The sequence below is a fragment of the Nyctereutes procyonoides genome, unplaced genomic scaffold (assembly GCF_905146905.1).
Source record: "Nyctereutes procyonoides isolate TBG_1078 unplaced genomic scaffold, NYPRO_anot_genome, whole genome shotgun sequence".
In the NCBI taxonomy this organism is placed as follows: domain Eukaryota; kingdom Metazoa; phylum Chordata; class Mammalia; order Carnivora; family Canidae; genus Nyctereutes; species Nyctereutes procyonoides.
In genome coordinates, this window is record NW_026575132.1 from 14,203,793 (window position 1) to 14,220,479 (window position 16,687).

The following is a 16,687-nucleotide window of genomic DNA, read 5'->3' on the forward strand; positions in this document are numbered from 1 at the left end:
AGATGGTAAATAAGCATATGAAAAGATGCTCTACATCATATGTCATCGGGAAAATATAAATTAAAATAACAATGAGTTATCACCGCACACCCATTAGAATGGACAAAATCTGGAACACTGACAACCCCAAATGTTGGTGAGGATGTGGAGCAACATGAACTCTCATTCATCACTAGTGGGAATCCAAACTGATACCACCACTTTAGAAGATAGTTTAGCAGTTTCTTACCCGACTAAACATACTCTGAACATACAACCCAGGAACTGCACTATTTGGTATTTACAAAAATTGAAAATTTATCTTCACACAAAAATCTGCACACAATGTTTATAGTTGCTTTATTTATTATTATTGCCAAGCCTTGGAAGTCACTAAGATGTCCTTTAGTAGATGAATGAATAAATAATCTGTGGTACATCCAGACAATATAAAATTATTTAGCACTAAGGAGAAATGAGTTATCAAGCATGAAAAGACATGGATGGAACTTAAATACATATTGCTAAGTGAAAGGAAACAATATAAAAAGGCTATAGACTGTAAGATTCCAACTACATGACATTCTGGAAAAGGCAAAACTTTGGCAACAGCAACCCATGGTTGCCATGGGTTTGGGGAGAGGGAAGAATGAGTGGGCAGAGCATAGAGAATTTTTAGTGCAATGAAAATATTCTTTATGATATTGTAATGATGGACACATGTCATACATTGTTCAAACCCAAGAGACTGTACAACCCCAATAGTGAGTCCTAATATAAACTCTAGACTGTGGATGATGATTTGTCAATGTAAGTTCATCAATTGTAACAAATGTAGCACATGGTGAGGAGGGTGGTAATGGCGGAGTCTGTGCATGTGTGGGGCAGCGGGATCTGAACTCTCTACATTTCTCTCACTTTTGCTGTGAACCTAAAAGTGCTCTAAAAGCACGTAGTAGTAGTGGCAATAGCAGTTATAGCCATAATAGTAGTAGTGGTGTTGCTATTACTATATCCTCTTCCCTAATGGGCTCTTTTTCTTCCTTTACCAAAATCTTGACTTTCCCTGAAGACACAGTGCTTTTCTCTTCTAAATGCCTCCATGTTGTTTCATTTTTGCTCTCTCTGCTCAGAATGTCTTCTCCTGCTGCTCCTACCTTCTCCCCCACTAAAACTTCTCCTCATTCATATGCAGGTTTTAGATGAAGCTTCAACACCCATATGAAGCTGTCTTCAACTCCGCCAGGTGGACTTTGCTATCTGTTTCTTCAGACTCCTACTACCTCCTTTCTCATACTGACACTCTAGCAGTGATCTCATTGTACTGTAATCGTTTGCAGACCTGTCTCCTCTATATTCAAAGAATGAAGAAATCCAGCCCTTATTCATTCCTTTAAATATAGTGCCTAGCATGGCATTGGGATATGGTAGCTGCTCGGTAATCCCTGGTTCAAAGATTGTTCAGATTGTTAAAGATGTTGTCATGTTAATAGAGCACAGTATATAGATATAGATACAATATAAATATAATAAATATATACACAATTGGTGAATGAGAGAATAATTTTCGATATAGAAACACGCCCCCCATCTTTGCTACTTCCGTGAAGTTTTTCCTGACACCTTCTGGTGTCACCTGGGCCACTGTTAGTAATGTCCTGAATGGCATTGGAACATACATTGTCCTACATCATTCTTTAATTATTTCACTTCTGATGCTTGTTTTTCCAATGAGACTAAAGCTTCCTTAAGATAAGGATCATCCTACATCTCATAAAATCTCTTATGCTGGTAGCTCACCAGAAGATGAGGCACATGGGTGCTGAGACCCCAGAATGTGGACAGCCACCATTAGGCCAGGCCAGTTCTGGTAACAGCGCTAAAAGGATTAACTTGGAGTTTTGTGGCCAAAAGAAAAAAACTGTTTTTTTTAAAGATTTTATTTATTTATTCATGAGAGACACAGAGAGAGAAAGGCAGAGACATAGGCAGAGGGAGATGCAGGCTCCATGCAGGGAGCCCGATGCAGGACTCAATCCCGGGTCTCCAGGATCATGCCGTGGGCCAAAGGCAGGTGCCAAACCACTGAGCCATCCAGGGATCCTGAAAAAGATTACTTATAAATGTCTAAAGCCATACTGGGGGACAGCCCAGGTGGCTTAGCAGTTTAGCACCACCTACAGCCCAGGGTGTGATCCTGGAAACCTGGGATGGAGTCCCACATCGGGCTCCCTGTATGGAGCCTGCTTCTCCCTCTGCCTATGTCTCTGCCTTTCTCTCTCTCTCTCTCTCTCTTTCATGAGTAAATAAATAAAATCTTAAATAAATAAAGCCATACTAGGGATGCATAAGCACAATGTTCTCCACCAACCACAATTAAATAACCTTCAGCATAGTTCTGGTATTCGAGCTAATTCTTCCTACATTAAAAAAAATTTAAGAACAAAACCTTAGTTAGAAGTGGCTGAGGACAATTATTGTATCCTTCACTTCTGCTTTTTCTATACCATTTATTTATCCCATTTGTCTGATACCACCCTTGTTTCTGATCTTTGTTAGAAAAGTCAGGGGGGAGGGGCAAGATGGCGGAAGAGCAGGGTCCCCAAATCACCTGTCCCCACCAAATTACCTAGATAACCTTCAAACCATCCTGAAAATTTACGAATTCGGCCTGAGATGTAAAGAGAGACCAGCTGGAATGCTACAGTGAGAAAAGTTCGCGCTTCTATCAAGGTAGGAAGACGGGGAAAAAGAAATAAAGAAACAAAAGGCCTCCGAGGGGGAGGGGCCCCGCGAGGAGCCGGGCTGAGGCCGGGGCGAGTGTCCCCAGGACAGGAGAGCCCCGTCCCGGAGGAGCAGGAGCTGCACCAACCTTCCCGGGCGGGCGGAAAGGGGCTCGCAGGGAGTTGGAGCAGGACCCAGGAGAGCGGGGATGCCCTCGGGCTCCCGGGGACACTAACAGACACCTGCGAGCGCAGGAGAGTGCTCCGAGCTCCCTAAGGGCTGCAGCGAGCTCACCGCGGACCGACCGGAGCAGCTAGGAGGGGCTCGGAGCAGCTAGGAGGGGCTCGGGAGCGGCTCCAGGGAGGGAGCTGCGGGGCGGGAGCGCGAATCCCACAGCGCAGGCCCCGGAGCACAGGGCGCCGGGACACAGCCCAGGATCCGGCCTCCCCCCCGGACAGGCAGAGGCCGGGAGGGCCCGAGACAGCGAGGACGCTCCTGCCTCGAACTGAGCAGATCAGTGGCCCCGCCCCGGAGCCTCCAGGCCCTGCGGACGGAGAACCGAGAGCCCCGAGCCCGCCCGAGCCCCGTAGTTCCTGCGGAGGCTGAATCCAGGCTTCCAGAGTTGCCATAGCAACTGCGACTGTTCCTCCTGGGGCCCCACGGGGTAAACAACCCCCGCTGAGCCCGGCAGCAGGCAGGGGCAGAGCAGCTCCCCCAAGTGCTAACACCTGAGAATCAGCGCAACAGGCCCCTCCCCCAGAAGACCAGCTAGAGGGACCAGTGATACTCCCCCGTGTTCCAATACAACTTGTTTTTGGCCACTCTGCACTGAGCAAAATGACTAGAAGGAAAACCTCACCTCAAAAGAAAGAACCAGAAACAGCCCTCTCTCCCACAGAGTTACAAAATCTGGATTACACTTCAATGTCAGAAAGCCAATTCAGAAGCACTATTCTACAGCTACTGGTGGCTCTAGAAAAAAGCATTAAGGACTCACGAGACTTCATGACTGCAGAATTTAGATCCAATCAGGCAGAAATTAAAAATCAATTGAATGAGATGCAATCCAAACTAGAAGTCCTAACGACGAGGGTTAACGAGGTGGAAGAACGAGTGAGTGACATAGAAGACAAGTTAATGGCAAAGAGGGAAACTGAGGAAAAAAGAGATAAACAATTAAAGAACCATGAAGACAGATTAAGGCAAATAAATGACACTCTAAGGAAGAAAAACCTACGTTTAATTGGGGTTCCCGAGGGCGCCGAAAGGGACAGAGGGCCAGAATATGTATTTGAACAAATCCTAGCTGAAAACTTTCCCAATCTGGGAAGGGAAACAGGCATTCAGATCCAGGAAATAGAGAGATCCCCCCCTAAAATCAATAAAAACCGTTCAACACCTCGACATCTAATAGTGAAGCTTGCAAATTCCAAAGATAAAGAGAAGATCCTTAAAGCAGCAAGAGACAAGAAGTCCCTGACTTTCATGGGGAGGAATATTAGGGTAACAGCAGACCTCTCCACAGAGACCTGGCAGGCCAGAAAGGGCTGGCAGGATATATTCAGGGTCCTAAATGAGAAGAACCTGCAACCAAGAATACTTTATCCAGCAAGGCTCTCATTCAAAATGGAAGGAGAGATAAAGAGCTTCCAAGACAGGCAGGAACTGAAAGAATATGTGACGTCCAAACCAGCTCTGCAAGAAATTTTAAGGGGGACTCTTAAAACTCCCCTTTAAGAAGAAGTTCAAGTAACTCTGAACGTGAATGGGCTTAATGACCCCATCAAAAGGCGCAGAGTTTCAGACTGGATAAAAAAACAGGACCCATCTATTTGCTGTCTACAAGAGACTCATTTTAGACAGAAGGACACCTACAACCTGAAAATAAAAGGTTGGAGAACCATTTACCATTCAAATGGTTCTCAAAATATACCCTAAAAACTACAGAACACTTCTGAAAGAAATTGAGGAAGACACAAAGAGATGGAAAAATATTCCATGCTCATGGATTGGCAGAATTAATATTGTGAAAATGTCAATGTTACCCAGGGCAATTTACACGTATAATGCAATCCCTATCAAAATACCATGGACTTTCTTCAGAGACTTAGAACAAATTATTTTAAGATTTGTGTGGAATCAGAAAAGACCCCAAACAGCCAGGGGAATTTTAAAAAAAGAAAACCATATCTGGGGGCATCACAATGCCAGATTTCAGGTTGTACTACAAAGCTGTGTTCATCAAGACAGTGTGGTACTGGCACAAAAACAGACATATAGATCAATGGAACAGAACAGAGAACCCAGAAGTGGACCCTGAACTTTATGCTCAACTAATATACGATAAAGGAGGAAAGACGATCCACTAGAAGAAAGACAGTCTCTTCAATAAATGGTGCTGGGAAAATTGGACATCCACATGCAGAAGAATGAAACTGGACCACTCTCTTGCACCATACACAAAGATAAACTCAAAATAGATGAAAGATCTAAATGTGAGACAAGATTCCATCAAAATCCCAGAGAAGAACTCAGGCAACACCCTTTTTTAACTTGGCCACAGTAACCGGAGAAGGACAAACAGTGTATGTTCTCATTCATTTGGGGAATATGAATAATAGCGAAAGGGAATATAAGGGAAGGGAGAAGAAGTGTGTGAGAAATATCAGAAAGGGAGACAGAACATAAAGACTCCTAACTCTGGGAAATGAACTAGGGGTGGTGGAGGGGGAGGAGGGTGGGGGGTGGGGGTGAATGGGTGACGGGCACTGAGGGGTACACTTGACGGGATGAGCACTGGGTGTTATTCTGTATGTTGGTAAATTGAACACCAATAAAAATTAATTTATAAAAAAAATAAAAAATAAAAAAAAATACATAAATAAACGTTATTGAAAACCAAAAAAAAAAAAATAAAAAAAAAAATAAAAAAAAAAGAAAAGTCAGTGGTTTAAATCAGGACTTGTATCCTAACGCAGAGAATTCTGTCTCTCTGTAGTTGCTTGTGAGTTTGTATGTGCAGTCTTCATCCCTACCTTGGTAATTCACTGGGCTATTGCCCTTTCTTATAACTCCAGCCACTCCTCTTCCATGTATTGGTGAAATATAGAGAGGTTTTTCAGGATACATTCTGATGAGCCTTCTGTAATAACTGGACACCAGGAATAGTCTTTCTTACTCTAAATAAGTGTATATATTTGTTTTGCAACAACTTCCACAATACATCCTCCCTACACATGTCACCCAAGCTGGGATGGTGGTTTATAGAGAGCTAGAACTTTTGGCAAGAAGAAAATAACTTGCACATTGAGTACTACCTAGAAAATTTTCCCCTACTGACTTGACACCTTTACTTCCCGTGCTTACTAGCAAATTCTCTCTTCCCCCCTTATAATGTCCAGGTGTTCTGTTTGCCCCCTCCATGCCCATTATGTGATGGCCAGCCCAGCCTAAGAGCCAAAACATAAATGATCCACAAACCCACCTGTGTTGACATGAACAGGTGATGAATTGATAAGTCAACAAGTACTTTTAAATACCTGGATGTGTTCATCCTGTTTTTGATTGCTATGAGAGCTGCAGAAGCACTATGTATAAAGTTTTTACAGTTACAGAACTAGCACACTTTATTGAGAACATACTGGGGCCACGTACTGCTCTTCAGAGTCTCAGAGGCTGATGGAAGAGACCCGAAGAGAGGTCAACATGGGAAGCACAAAGAAAGGGAAAAAAATAATAAAGATCAACCCTAGCTAGAAAAGAGGTCCTGACTTCTCTGTGGTAGTTGCTAGGGGAGGGAATTAAGTGAGGTTTGGGTGAGGGAGGGCTTCATGGAAGCTCTGGAGTAGACAGTAACTTGTCACCAACCCCTGTTAGTAAAGAAAGGTATGGAAAAGGTACTTTTCAAAAATATGGCCCTGGGAAGCCTAGGTGGTTCATTTGATTGGGTGTCTGCCTTCGGCCTCAGGTTGGGATCCTGGGATCAAGCCCCACATTGGGCTCCCTGCTCTGCTTCTCCCTCTGCCCCACCCCCACTTGTGCTCTCTCACACACATGCACTCACACTTTCTCTCTCAAATAAATAAAATTTCAAAGAAACACAAAAATACGGTCCTTGTCTTAGGCAACAGGAACTTAGGAGACATGATAACTAAATGTAATAGGGGATCCCAAAACAGGAAAGGGGTTGGATAAAAATCCAAATCAACTGTGAGCTTTAGTTAACAATAATGTGTCAGTATTGATTCATTAATTGTAAGAAACATACCACACTAGTGTGTGATGTTAGTAATAGGGAAACTGAGTTCCGGAAACCCTGTACTGTTTCTCAGTTTTTTTATAAGTTTCAAACTGTTCTAAAAACTAAAGCCTATGTAAAGGGGGAAAATGGTCTTTCAGCCTACTGAATCTCCCTGGCTTAGTGACAGGAAGGAGTCAGTTTGACAGTGACCCTTTTTGAAAGAAGTGACTTTGTTGTTAAATGCCATGTTTGTGGCTTGATCATCAATTCCAATAGCAATACTGAGATCCTGCTTGCTTTTCCACAGTTGATTTTTGGCAGGCAGCAGCAGCATTTGTGCACTGATTATAATTTTGCAATGCATTGTCAGTAACCAGGGTGTATAATGGATCTTCATCTCTAATTACTTTTCTCTCCACAGGTGTCTGGAAAGGGTCCAGATGGGACTGCACACAACGTCCGCTTTGAGGGGATGGAGAGACAGTACGCATCCTTACCCAGGTAGATCACTCAGGGGTCTCCTCTCACTAGCTTACCTACAAATAAAGTCTTTAGAGAAATCTACATGAAATAGAAATCTGACTTTGAAATTGGGAATATGTTATAATTTTCCTTACTCCCGTCTGCTACAACCCTCGTGCCATCTTCACAACTGTGCTAATAATTGAAACACTTGTGGGTTATTTTTTAAGAAAAGAAAATAGTATATCATTGCAATTGAACATGTCAGCAAGAATATTGGATACAGAATGGAAATCCTAAACCATTGCTATAAAAATAGTATTGAACATCCTGCACCAAGCTTAGGGACAGTAAAATAGTAAATCCTCTGTCCTAGCAGTTACCTACAAGGAAGGGCAAGCCAACCTTAACCTTGGAGCGTCATGTGGGTGTTAAAAAGCAGGAGAGAAATGTGAACCTGGGAAGATGTTCTGTGCTTGATTTAGAATCTGACCGGGTTTGCGAGGCAGTCAGCAAATATTGCTGAGAGCCGCAGACACAGTGGGGGAAGGAAAACAATCGCGTGGGAAAAGTTCGCTTGGTGATTCTGGCCTAACACGATCCACTTAGGCTGTAACTAGACACCCCTGAAAATGAGATACAATTCTCAAAGGCTTGTGCTCTTATCTGTGAGATGAAGAATAATTTTGGTCTGCTATCAGTAGCACATGACAAAGAGGAAAACTTTCCAAGATTATGTCTAGTGCAGCTACTATGGGAGTGAAGAGGGAGTGTGAGAAATCTTGAGTTTGGGGGGTAGTGGGGGGACAAACAAAGAAAGGTTAATGCCAGCCAAAAAACTGAAATGTTACGGAATATCTCCTTTTAAAAAGAGGGGAGAGGATCCTAAATAGAGCTTTTTCATCAAAGTGGAATTGTTGAAGTGTTATCCCAGAGGGAGTTACTGTGTTGAGTTTCACACTGGCTATAATTCTGTGTGTGAATCTACAAAAATACCATCCTGGATATTGCAACAGGCATAGCCTAAGTGACCATCTGCTCTTATAAATAGTATGTTGATTTTCAAAAGTATAAATCTGAGCTCTAGTAGAGAATCAATTGTTAACACTGATTGGGCAGGATACTCAAACTACAATATTTTAAAAGCTTCCATACAACTGTATCTTATTTATCTCTCTGCTTTCTTTTTTGGTATGTTGTCTCATAGTCTCTTCTCATTCTTGATTTCTTTCCTCTCCTTATTTTTCCCTGGCCTAGTATTTTGTTTTCATTTTTTAAAAAATGGAAGTCATCTCCAAAATTTGTTTTAAATATAACATTTCTGGCTTTCAATGTTGAAATGTATGGAAATTGTGGTTAAGGCAGATGGAAAGTAGTATGTTCTTATGAGAGGGAAGAAAAAAAAGAAAAAACTGGATACAGTTTAGTGTCTCCTGGCCAACTTGCACCAGACTGCGGAAATGGATTTTTTTTTTTTTAGTACAAATCAAAAACACAGAAATAACATTGAAAACTCTAAATTTCCCTCATTCATTCTCCATATATCTATTAATTATCTACTCTGTATTGAGCCCTGAGGATATAGAGACTGGAGACACAGTGCCAGTCCATCCCCAGGACTCTACTCTCTCAGACAGGTGGCAGCAAATAAACTTTGTATGACAGTGCAACAAATACTTGGTTTAGTAATTATTAGCAGAAAGTCCTCTGAATTTCCAACTCCTATTTATTTTTGCTAATAAGTCCTGAAATGCTTAATCATGGCTAACTCTCAACAAGCCTATTTTAGGATTAAACATTGCAGAGCGAGTTTTCTGACAAAGGCGATACATTTATGCTGTTTGTGGCTCTAGAGCTATCATCACAATGCATAAGTTGACAAAATCCTGCCAACCCCAAGAATATAACGTAGTTAGAGGGGAAGCATCTCAGACCAAAAGCAGTTCTGACCAACAGCACTCACACAGATGCACGGTGGTAGGAGTGATTAGCTGCATGAGCAAACAGACCTTGGTGGCTACCTGGCAACCAGAAGTCGCCATGATGGACAATAAATGGTATTCAGACAAATGCACGTGAGGTCCCTGGCACAAGTTTTCAAATGGAGGAGTTCCACCTCAGGTTTCCATCTCAACATCTGAAGTGGGGGGTTGCAGGATATCCTCACCAATATGCTCCAGCCCATGCGGGTACTCCATCTTTACCCAACAAGATGCAGAATGAAGAGGCAGGGGACCCACTTGGCTTTAAGAAGGTATACAGATCCAGCTCTGTGTGCCAGTGACATTTACCCTGGTTTTCTAGTCTTCCCCACCCTGGAGATTTTCCTGTTCTCTTGCCTGAATCACAGCAGCTCCCTGCTCTCTCCCTTTGTCAGGAGAGGAAGGTGAGCACATCTCTGTAGGCACTGGATCCATCCCCCTCTTTGTCACAGAGGCAGGGAGCTTTACGATATTTGATGTTTATGGAGTTAAATTTTTAATTGAAAATGGGAATAATTCAGGAGTGCCTGGGTGGCTCAGCCAGTTAAATTTTCCGACTCAATTTCAGCTCGGGTCATGATCTCAGGATCCTGAGATGGAGCCCCAAGCCCAGCTCCATGCTCAGCAGGGAGTCTGCTTCTCCCCCCTCCCTCATCCCCTCCTTCTGTCCCTCCCCCTGTTCAAGATCTCTCTCTCTCTCTCTCTCTCAAATAAATAATTCTTTTAAAACAATAGGAATAATTCTATCTATGGGAAGTTGGTGGCCAACCTTACAGTGAACTAAATGTGCTCCTGGCTGCTTTGGTTGCCATGTGGTTTGTGAAGAGCATCACAGGAGTTTTTAAGTTAATTCAGTAATGCTGATTTATATGCCAAATTTGGAACCATTGACACACAGAGAGAGAAAGTGCATACACACCCCTCACACACCCTCTTCTCCAGGCATGGCGTGAGTCAGTAGCCCTGGTCAAGAGGCACCGTGCTATGCTTTCTTGGAGTTCAGTCATCTTTAAAGTGCGCTCCTGCAACCTGCTGCCCTGCTGAAAGACCCTTCCCAAAGTAGAGCCAGAGCCCAAGCCAGCCCAGGAAGAAGACAGTTCCTAGCACTCAGTAGTTAAGGATGTTGCCTAAGGCTAAGGGCTAAGGATGTTAAGTATCATTGTTAAGCAATGTTAAATCTTCTGTCTCTGAAGAAAAATGACTTTATTTCTTGTTTCCTGAGGGTGCTGTTTTGGAAAGCAGAGCGTGGTTGTAATACAACCTCATTAGCAAACGCTTAGGCTTTTACCAGGATGGATGTTTTGCCATCCTGGCCAGCCCCCCAGTTTTCTCTGGTAGTAAACACAGTGAAGTCAGCATTCCCTTATTCTTGCCCGACACAAATTATTACTCACCCTCAGTGAATAAGGAAGCGTTCGTTTCCTAGGCTCCTTTAAAGTGTGAACATCAGTGTATGTATTTTTGCAAGCAGCTGCTTTTTCACGTCAGCCTCCGGGCCCTGCTCCGTTTCCGCGGGGCCTCCTTGTGGTCAGCTCCTCCAGCAGCGAGCGCACCACAGGCCCGTCCCAAGCCACCATTGTTCCCACCTGGCCCATCCCTGGCCCTGTGGGATCCCATTATCCCTTCTCTGCAGATGGCTCAGGGCATCGGCACAAGATGTTGCTCCTCTGGGCTTGTAATCAAGTGTTGAGTCCTAAGGAGTGAGCAAAAACATCTCTTCTGTGGTCCTATATATGTGGGCGGTGAAAGGTTGCTGGAAAAACTCATAAAAATGCCTTCGTTGGTTCCAGTACAAAATGCACATTATGCAGCCCCAGCTGGGCCTCTGCTGCTGTCCAGAATTTCTTTTAGTTGTGCTGTCGACTCCCCTGACTCTCCCACAGTGGCCATTCCAACCCTGTTCTACTCCCGTTAAATTCTGTGAAGATGACTAAAGCCCCCAAGCCCAGTCTCTAGAGATGACCTCACTTCCTCTCCTTTATGACCCTGAGACATTCATTCAACACGAGCTCCTCCACTTCTCCCCAGTTTGGACTCGCTGTCTTCACTGACCCTACTTCCCCAGGAGAGAAAACGAGGGCACAGACTTGGGGTCAGGCCATAATTACAGCCCCAGCTCTGTCACTTATCACCTGTGGGACTTTGGCCAAGTGATCTGACTGCTCCAGACTCAGTTTTTTCATCCACAAATAGGGGTGGTATTAGGGCCTCTGTATGGTGCTGGGATAAGTAGTAAGTACAGTAGTATAAGCAAAACCCTCAGTGAAGAGCCTGCCTGACATATTTTAAAGATTTAAAAAAAAAATAAAAATAAAAATAAAAATAAAAAATAAAAAATAAATAAATAAAGATTTTTCTTTTTCATAGTGTTAGATCCTTTTAATTTTATCTCTGGGGAAGACGTTTTTCTTTAGTGAGTCAAACCCATACAACAGAGCTCATTCCTGCTGGCTTCGTAGGGATCCTGTGCCATCAACCACCCCTCTCTCTGCTGTATCTTGAACTCCCTTGGCAGTTGCTTCCCCCACCCACTGCCTACTACTGTAAATGCATAAGCTCTGAGAGCCCGCAGCATGGACAAAGGAAGAGCCAATGCCTGCATGGTGATACGCTAGGGTTATAACTGAGACTAAAGGTTTAGCCAACTCTGGGGAAGGACCAGTGAGTGGTCCAGATGGTCAAGAGCAAGAGGACATAGCAGACCAAAATGATCTGAGTAACAAGCTGTGCTAGTAGACATGCTGTGAGACAGTAATTCTTATGGATAAGGAGTTTCATTTAAAGCTCAAGTGGCAGGACTACCCCCATGCGCTTGATTCCAGTCCATCAGAGGAAACAAAGAACTTTCTTTCACCCAACTCTTTCCTCTAGGTCCCACATTTCCTACCGTAAGAAGAGTGGCTCATATCTATTGACTCTCTTTCCACACCACCTACTGACATGGTAGCCTCTTGCCCCAAGTTTCTGATACTGGCACTGATACTTCTAGCTGGTTCTGCCTGTAGCTCTTTTCCTCATGTAGATTATCCCTGAGCAACTGCCTTCATTCCTACAGATTCAGCTCTCACCATTATGATGATAATTCCAAAATGAACCTAGCTAACTTCTATCTCACTCTTCATGTGACCCCACTTATAATCGCCTGCTTGACACCTCCATCCTCTACCTTCAAGAAAGAGGTTCCCATGCCCAAACTCAAGACCTCAATGTCATGTTTCTTTAGCTCTTCTTACTTTTCACTTCCATGACATTTGTTTGGCACCTTTCTAGTGCCACTAAAAACACAGTGGATTAGATTATGAAGCTTTGCTGCCCCTCTTCACCCCTTGGATTATAAATTCCTCGAAATAGGGGATATTGTTTTATATCCATCATGTTTTATAACCACCACTAGGACCTAACATAGGACTATGTATATAACAGGTTTTTAATATATCAGCATACAGATGAAAATAGATTTTTTTATATAAGTAATTTATAGGAAAGAATTTCTTCCAAGTTTTCATGACCATTTGTTTCAGGATGCTGTTTTCTAATAGAACACTAATTTTTCATGAGAATGCCTCTTTTCCCTGGAATCTGTAGAAGTCCAGACTTATAAGCAGTCAACCCTGAGTATTTACCGTGTGCCAGGCACTGTTCCAACTGCTTTATATCTACGGACTTGCTTAATGTTCACAACAATCCTGTGACTCTAGAGCTAACCCTATTATAATCCCTATTTCATAGGCAAGAGCACAAATACAAATGCCCAAGTTCAACAGCTAGAAATGGCAGAGGTAGGATTGGAACCCAAGCAGTCTGGCTGCAACTTTGTACATTTAACCTCTGGAACTAGGTTATCCAGCTTAAGAGTCAGAGCCAAACTCCGTGGGGGCACCTGGCTGGCTCAGTCAGTAGAGTATACAACTCTTGATCTTGGGGTTGTGAGTTTGAACCCCACATTGGGTATAGATACTACTTAAAAATAAAATCTTAAAAAAAATATCCTTGTTCTGTAGAATTACATACTGACTGATGTATTTAAAGGTAAATGGTAATGATACATGTAGCCTAAGCCCAAATACTTAAAAATAAATAAATAAATTACAAAAAAGAGAATCAAACTGTGATTATCACACTCACCTTGTATCACTTGCTCACTTTCTTGTCTTTCTCCCTAAACTGTAAGTACCTTTGAGGACAGGGACTATGTCTTACTCATCTTTGTATATGACACAGAACATTACTAATATAAAGGTTAAGTAATGCCTTTCAACCATCTCTGTAAATGCTGTCATAAAATCAATTCTTTTCCCATCCCCTTGGGTCCTTCCCTTGAAATATGAACAATTTAATGTATAATTGCTACATGAACATTAAGCAATATACTTTCTCTACCAAAAAAGAGACCTCTGTTTTGTTAGAACACTCCCAAGAGTTGAAAAAGCAGTATCTGCAAATTGGTACTTTGGTTCTTTAAGATTAAGAATAGTATCTACCCAGAAAGAAAAAAATGACAAGATGTTTTCAGGGGCAGGGGGGGAAGCTGCAGGAGCATTCCCAAGGAGAGAGAGACTCCCTTTCCTGAGATTGATGCAGGACAGGGCCCTGCTCAGGCCATACTTGGCTCCCAGTCCTGATGTTGCTCTAACCCGTATTACATAAATTACTTGAGAGGGAGAAAAATGTGTCTCTGATCGTCTGAAGCAGCTTTAACTTGGCTGTGTAATGAGAAGCAACATACTAGAATTGATTTTGGGTAGAAAGAGCAACTTTAGAGGAGCAAACAGCTTATGCTTGCTTCCTAGGAACCCAAAATAAACTTGCTTCCTAAGTGTGTTCCCACTGTTTTCGTATTGGGTAGGATTGTGTTCAGATCAGAAGAACATGCCATAAGAACAGACTTCCGCTTTAACATTTCAGTTGGTTCATTTTGTCGGTTTCAGCTTTCTTGTCTACATATGCTTTTGCCCACCCAGGAAGACTCAATCACAAGCACGCAGCTAATGTTGAAGCTTGCGACCTGCACTGTGCCTACTACATTGTATTACCCTCGACAGCATTTGGTCTGGGCGTCCCCTGTGCCCTCTATTGTCATTTACCAGGCTGCTTGGGGACCCTCTCTCTCCGATTGCTCTGGTTCTCTTCAAGGGAGCTTCTGCTCTGCTCACAGCTATTCAGTTTTCTTTTGCCAACCTTACATTGTTTTATAGCATTTGCCAAGCAGATGGCAATGACTTTCGAGCTCTGCAAAGATTTCCACCAATGCCACAGTCCTGGTCTTTGCTGAAGCTAAGCTAGTGATTGAGTGAGTGCAATGAAAACAAGAGCAGTCAGCACCTTAGGTGTATATATGTGTGAGCTTGTATCCAGTGGGGGTGGGGCTTCAGCCATCTGGGCTGGGGAAGTGGACAGAGTCTCCATGTTGCCTAATTAAGTACTTCTGTCTGCCACAAAGCCAGTTTGTCAAATAAGAGGCTTCATGAACATATATGCCCTGCTCCCAGCAGTCAGATGCTCAGCCAGGGTTTGAGGCCATTCCAGCTACTCCTCCGCAAGGGAAGGGGCCTGATGCCCCTCATCTAGATATGGCTGATCATGGCCAGTCTTTCTGACCCCTTCCTGGTAGCACAACTTTATCTGAACTGCCTCTCCGTGTTTGAAAGGCCACCTCTCAGTACTCAAGTCTGTGATCACTGCCCTGACTTTGGAGGGAAGCTGAAGAACCTGTCTAGATCATATCTTCTGCATCTGCATGCGACAGAATGTAATGCTTTTTTGAAAATCAGGGAAGCCCTGCTACCCCACCAGATTAAATTTCTCATTCTCTCCCCTCTGGCTCCCTGCACCGAAAATCTAGTCTCTGCTTCTCCTGCAGAGACTCCTGTAGAGTCAGCTGCCTGGTTGGCTTCTCTGACACCACCTGACTCAATGCAGAAGACAAAATAATGAATTAGCGGCAATTTAATTCTTTGTGAAATGAAGATATCTCCATCGTCAACTCAAACTTCCTGAAAAATGCAAAAAGCCCTAGCGTGTAATACCACTTCAAGATGCCAAGCGGCTGAGATCAGGGGGTTAATGCTACTGCCATATCATTTTTATGTCACTTAGTTCCTCAGATAAAAGTCCATTTTAATCAACTTTTCATCATTTCCTCATAGCCAATATATCCTTGATGCCAGTTAGAATATTTAATATTAATTATTCAGTAGAAGTCTCCATTATGAGTTTAGTTAGACGACTAGTGATTTAAAACATGTTAAGACCCATTACAGCACTGATGTCCCCAAAATAGTTTCAGCTGAATCTTGATGGACCACATATATTAAATTCCACAGATCTTTACTTTTCCCTTATTGCTCCTAGAAAATATTGAACTATGACATGTCTGTTCACTAAGTACTCCTTTTAGAGGAGGGGGATGTGCCTGCTGTTTCAACAGTGCCAAATCTGACACTACCTTGAACTTGAAACATGGTGAGCTTGGTAAGCTGACTTCCATATTTTCCCTCCTACACATATTTGAGATTTAGCATTCATTTCCCACTTCTCCAACCAAAAGAAAAGAAATGGTTTATTTTCTGTCTCTAATTTCTCATATTCCTTGGTTATTCTTGATGTTTTCCTATCGGATTGCCACTCTGCCACCAGAAGCTCATGGCCCTGGAATTACTGTGGTGAGTTTCCTGACCCTGCTGAAGTGCTTTCCATGATGCTCTCACTCTGCACCTGCCTCCCCCTGTCTTTTGCATCTCTCCAGCCATTCGCTGCTATGGCCTGGCCCAAGTTTCTCACTTTGTCCTTGTGTCAACCTACCACAGGCAGAGACACTCTGAATAAACCAAGTGTATTAATTCTTTACAATATCTGGTATGTGTTTGTGAGGGCTGTGTTTTATGATTCTTTGAAATGACATCACATCACTAAAACATGCAGGCATCTAGGATAAAAAACAAGGGCCTCCCCAAATGCAGGAACACATGATGTCTTCCCCAGAAATAATGGAAGAGTGAAGTCATTAGGTTTAGTTTCCATTTTTGTCACCAAAATCTGCCCACAGATTGTCTCAATGATGCCATATTTACTCCTAAGCTAGCCAATTATATTTGAAAAGGAAATCAAACCAAGAACAATGAAGGCAAAAGCAGAAGGGGCATGATGTAAATGTGTGCAACACCTACCACGTGCCATGTACTTTCTATGGGTTGTCTCATTTTCTGCTCACCATCCAACTGGATAAGAGTCATTATGATGCTCATTTTGTAAAATAAAAAAATCCATCCTTGAAGTGGCAAGATCAGAATCAGAATCCAAA

The 16,687-nt window shown here is 42.9% G+C and overlaps 1 protein-coding gene across 3 annotated transcripts in view; it reads left to right on the plus strand.

Moving 5' to 3' along the window:
• PARD3B (par-3 family cell polarity regulator beta) overlaps positions 1–16,687 on the plus strand; it is a 991,638-nt gene that overhangs the window by 930,026 nt on the left and 44,925 nt on the right. For all 3 annotated transcript variants that reach the window (XM_055345407.1, XM_055345409.1, XM_055345408.1), the window contains one exon: positions 7,365–7,444. In XM_055345407.1, coding sequence (XP_055201382.1) covers positions 7,365–7,444 — 80 coding nt within the window. The remainder of the gene's footprint in view (positions 1–7,364; positions 7,445–16,687) is intronic.